Source organism: Triticum aestivum, chromosome 3D (assembly GCF_018294505.1).
Source record: "Triticum aestivum cultivar Chinese Spring chromosome 3D, IWGSC CS RefSeq v2.1, whole genome shotgun sequence".
Classification (NCBI taxonomy): Eukaryota; Viridiplantae; Streptophyta; class Magnoliopsida; order Poales; family Poaceae; genus Triticum; species Triticum aestivum.
Genome location: NC_057802.1, coordinates 334,237,163 through 334,242,500, shown reverse-complemented (window position 1 = coordinate 334,242,500; position 5,338 = coordinate 334,237,163). Strand labels below are relative to the sequence as shown.

Here is a 5,338-nt window from a genome sequence, read left to right as displayed (position 1 = left end):
ACGACCTCGTCCTCCACCACTTCCAGAACCTCATCCTCCACTCGTTCTTCCAATTGTCAGCTAGAATAAAACCCCCCTACTCAAACTTCGTAGCATCATGCTCTCCCGTACCACACTCCTCAAAGCAATGCCCACAGATCCCACAATGATTATAGAAAACTGGTAATTTCTCATAAATTACTTGGTACCAATCCTTCTTTCCATCCTTTTGGTATGGATACAAAACATTCCAACCTCTTTTTTACATCAAGACTTACTTCCGCCCTTATGACAGCTCCAACATAACTAGCTGGTAATTGTATCCGAGTTTCGATGATCTTGCCCATCTTCCTACATATTCCCTTGATCATGGCCTCATTCAGATAGTTGTCAGGTAGTTTCAAAATCCTTGCCCAGACCGCCACCTTGTCCAGTACCACGGACTTAGGGTTTCGTGAACCCATCATATTCAACTAGGATAACCACTTGATTTCCAAAAAAGGGGGCCTTTCAACATCGCGGTGTTCCAGTCACCCAAACACCCAAACTGAATGGTAAAGAACTTATCTTTGATCAGTTGCCAATGTGCTTCTTTCACTGGATTCCATGCATACCTCATGGCCAGACTAAACCCCTTACTAGTGTGAACCCTAGTCCATGACCAACCACTTTGCTTGAACTTTTGGCACAACCGGATCATCCTCCCAAAGGAAGTCCTCTCCATCATTCCCATGCAGATCAAGACGCTTGATCAGATCTTCCACGTTTCCCGACTCATGTTTCCTGCCGCCACTTCCTCCACTCTTCATTGCCTGAACTAAATTGGAAATCCCCCGTCGAACCTCCAAAACCTCGTCGGCCGAGGCGAGGTAGAAGCGTGAGGCTTCCCCTGGATCAACACGAGCCGCTAGATCCGCCGGAGGTAGACGAGTTAGCCGGAGGGGAGACCGACCTGAGTAGACAAAACTCTCGACGTAGCCGCCGTTAGAGGAGCCCTAAACCCTAGCTTGAGCGCTCACTCTTTTGGAAACTGAGCGCTCCTTTGGCCCCATTTAGCTCCTTTTTGTCTTCATTTAGTTCGTGTTTTTTGGGACTTCTAGCCTGAGCAGCAACTTTACCACGCACTGACACGTTTCTCACGCCGCAAACCAAACGCGCCAGGTTCAGGCGTTCAGCTCCTGGGTACTGACCTGTGGTACCCAGAACGCAATAAGGCCCATCTGTCAGCTTGAAGGAGTTATCTTTCACACCGCTCTGTGTTCACTTGCCGCCGCCACCGGCTCAGGCCGAAAAAACGAACCCGACCCAGCCAAGCAAAAGGAAAGAAGCCACACATAAAGGCAAGCGATCAAATATCTATCCTTCAACCCGCAAAAGGCGAGGAGAGAGCCATGGAGGACAGAGACCATGGCCCCGCTGAGAACCTTCCTGAGTCTCCACACCGCATCGTCGACGGCGACGAGGAGGGAGACGAAGACGGAGACGGCTTCACCTTCCCCGTCCTACCGTTCGTGGCGGACGCGCACATCGTGCCCGTGTACCCCGTCTTCGGCCGGCCCCCGCCCCCGCCGCCGGCGGCCTCGGTCGACGAGCAGGAGACGGCCACCGTGCGCGTGCCGCTGGGGCGGCTCCTGCTGGAGGAGCGCGACTTCCGCGCGAGGCAGAGGGACGAAGAGGGCTCCGGGGCCGGCGAGCTGGAGGGCGTGGCGCCGGAGAGTTACTGCCTCTGGGCCCCCGGGCAGTCCACTCCGGCGTCCCCGCGGCGGTGCCGGAAGAGCAGCTCCACGGGGTCGGTGCTCCGGTGGCGTCGCATCAGCGAGCGCCTCGTGGGGCGGAGCCACAGCGACGGCAAGGAGAAATTCGTCTTCTTGGACGCCACCTCAGGGCCTCCCAAGCAGGGGGACGTGGTGGAAGGGGGCAGCAGGAGCGACGGCGGCGGTGGCGCCGATGCCCACGGATGGAGCTATTACAGCAAAGGAGGAGGAGGTGGAGGAGGAAGCGGCGGCGCTGGCCGGAGGAGATCTTACCTCCCGTACAAGCAAGAGCTTGTCGGGTTGTTCGCCAACGTCAGTGGGTTACGGCGAAGCTATCCCCCGTTCTAATGCGTTTCTTGGCTTCTCTCTCTACCCCGTCAATATTTTCTGCTTTTGTGTGCATAATAGTATCGCATAACCTTGGTAGTGTTATTAGAAATAAAATTGGTGTGCTTATATATTAAATTAGGATATGCTTGGCTAAGGTAAATGTAAAAACCACACCATCTCAACGATAGAGATCGGAGAAGGATAGACTATTTTGTAGGTTCTCTGTTTGCTTGCACACTTCAGTCAGAAAGAACTGCTGTTCTTCTGTTAGTTCTGATCTTTTTGTTTTCATCAATCTCAGGGTAGGATAGAACTGCCCATTCTAATGATTGTACGGGAGAGAATTTTGTATGTTGATTGGTAGTTTAGGTGAATTCATGTATGGTGTAACCTCTTTGTTTTGTTCGAGCGTGTCCTTTTGGGCAAAGCTCTGGGTGGCGGCGTTATTAGTTGATTTTAATACTGTGACGTTGTACTAATAGTTTTCATACGCATACGTACAAAACAATTCATGCCTCGTTGTCTTATTGGTCCTCCACTCCACATTGATGTCGCCAAAGCAATCTGTACGTTAAGACGTCAGTACAGAGACTGTTCTATTTTTGTGCTTGGAACAAGATCCATAATTTCAATGATGTTCACTTAATCACGTAGAGTACAATATACTTTTGCAGAGCAGTCAAACAGTTCATGCTCGCATGTATACAAAATTGCAAACTTGGACTCTGATTCTGTCGATTATATACTACAACTAAGTACGAGTATATTGTAGTGGGCTCTTACGATAAGCAAGAATTTTGCTGATGTATACCCAGTTGCCAACTACGACATTTTCTCCGTAGTGAGATGAATTGCATTTGTATATGTGTCCTCCAGATGCGGAGAGAGCATCTACAATTATGCAGGTCGTAACCAAATACACCAACTACTGGATGTGATGGGACCTGAATCCCCAAAACTTTACTCCTTGGAGCTCGCCTGCTTGGAGGTTCCCCGTCAAGACGCCCATCCATCCATCCATCAAGTAGGCGACGGGTTCGACCGCGACAGCCGCTTCGCGGGCCGAGCTGCTAACCAAAACCCACCGGCAACCACACTTCTTTTTGCGATGAAACCAGCAACCATACAGATGTCACTACTCTTATTATACCTTACCTTAATTCGGGCGCTTTTATTCCTGTATTCATTTTTTAGAAATTCAAACGGTTGTTAGTAGCATTTCTTTAGGAAAAGGGTTGTTCAATTTTGGGGACGGACGGCAAAGCTAACGTGGCCACCTCTGTACCGGCCGCTCGCCACTTTATTGCTGCACAAGCTATAACCTAAGCTATCCTGCTGGTAGCTAGTAGAAGTGTAGAACGCACAGCACAAAGGTCAGTCACTAGCATTAGCTGGTGAACGCGCCTAGTGCGGTGGCCGCCGTCGACTAAAATTAAGCCGACTCGCTAGCCTAGCCTTAGTCTAGACATATGTGATCTGTCGATCGGCCGGGCAACAGAGTGGCGACAGAGGCGCGAGGGAGGTCCCTTCGGTTCCAATCCATCTCCATGCCCCTTGCCGCGCGTGCGTGTGGCCGCCATGATTGTCTGCATGGATGATCTGATTCGGAGTGGATCTATGGCGGCTAATCTCGTCGACCGCCGATGTGTCATCAGTGGGCGGGCGGGTGTGAAACAGAACGGACGGGCACGCTGGTGCGGCAGCGGCACACGGCATGACGCGGGCACGACGTGCGTGCATGCGTGAGGCCCCGGCTCGGCTGTCTACCCGTCTTGCAGACGACATCACGGTGCAACGTCGGGCAAAGTCCGAGCGGCGTCCAACGGGGAGGTCCATGCTCTTTGGACGGCGACGCCGCCCCAATGTAGGAATATGTTCTCCCCGCCCTATCCCGTTTAGTGAGTGAAATTATCACCGGTGGAGGCCGTGTGGAGTTGTATCTCCGACCGATCTTTCAAGATTCGGTTCGTTTAGGTTTCCGGTGGATTCGTATGAATCCGGCCAACTTCCCTGATCTTTGAAGTTTCTACAGTCCCTTACCGACGTTTCCTTCTCTGGGGCGACGATTTTCTTCACAAATCATGGCCGCCAGCGTCTCCTGGTTTGCATTGACGACTTCCCGCCCGCTGCTTCTACGAGCTCCTGGATTTAAAAAGTTTGCTCCGCCGAGGCGGAGGCCCAGAGGCAAGCTATGCTCACGATGCACCGCCAGTGAATGTAGTAAGAAGACCTCAACACTCCCACGTTTTAAATGTAACTTTATTCTTTTGTAAGAGTGTGTTTGTAAGGACATGTGATACTTAATATATGGTCTCAAGATTTTTAGTAAAAAAATCATGGAAAAAGTTTAGCATGGTTTGACCCATGATCCAAAGTTTTGCACGATCTGACCTTTTGGTCTACCGCCAAACTCTTGGGTTGTAGGTTACCGGGTCATCGCCAAAGTCAACGGTGGTAGACAATGATCCACGCCCGTTGACCATGCCGATGTGGCAAAGTGGCTACCGCCAACGGTAGCTGTGGTAGCCTAAGTATCCTACCACGGGGTCCTTGGGCGATAGACCCTAAGGGGTTAAAGGCCTAACGGGAACGCGGGGTGGGCCAGCCACCCACGCGCCCCACTGATACGTCTTAAACGTATTTATAATTTTTTTATTGTTGTTTGTATCATCTTGGCATAGTTTTGCATCTGGACTAACCTATTAACTCAGTGCCCAATGCGAGTTGTTGTTTTCTGCATACTTTTGGACTTGCAAGAAAATCAATCTTACCAAGCTCCAAAAATACCCAAAAAGTCCAGAAATAGTTTTGAGTTAGGAAGCTTCCAGAGGAGACCTGTAGACCCCACATGACCAGGGCGTGTGGTCAGGGTGGCTGCTTGGTGGACGCGTGTGCTCCTCTGGACCACCTTTCTACCGCCTCTCGACGCCTATTTTTTTCGTTCACTCTGAAAACCCTATTGATCGAGGAGTTTTTTCTGTTTCTGTCGTTGCAACTCTCTATTCCATGGCGATCTAATCTGGAGGCATTTTTCGATACTCTGCCGAAGGGGAAAATCATCACAGTGGCCATCTCCATGAACTTGACGGTCACCAGATCACCTGTTTGTAGTTTTCTTTGGACTATGAGTCCATAACAGTAGCAATGGTTTTCTATGTCTTGCTTCTCAATAAAAATATCACTTAAGCTGCCCTACATCATTGTGATTCATTTGGTATAATCTTTTGGTGTGTTTGTTGTAATGTGATGAATTGTCAGTAGGACTGATCATCAAT

The 5,338-nt window shown here is 50.3% G+C and overlaps 1 protein-coding gene across 1 annotated transcript; it reads left to right on the top strand.

The window, feature by feature from the left end:
* Positions 1–1,266: 1,266 nt before the first annotated feature.
* Positions 1,267–2,590, top strand: LOC123074600 (uncharacterized). The gene has a single exon (XM_044497399.1). The coding sequence runs from the start codon at positions 1,371–1,373 to the stop codon at positions 2,079–2,081; it is 711 nt and encodes a 236-aa protein (XP_044353334.1). The 5' UTR covers positions 1,267–1,370; the 3' UTR covers positions 2,082–2,590.
* Positions 2,591–5,338: the final 2,748 nt, after the last annotated feature.

Coding starts and splice junctions, on each gene's coding strand:
- LOC123074600 (XM_044497399.1), top strand. CDS start 1,371: ATGGAGGACAGAGACCATGGCCCCGCTGAGAACCTTCCTGAGTCTCCA.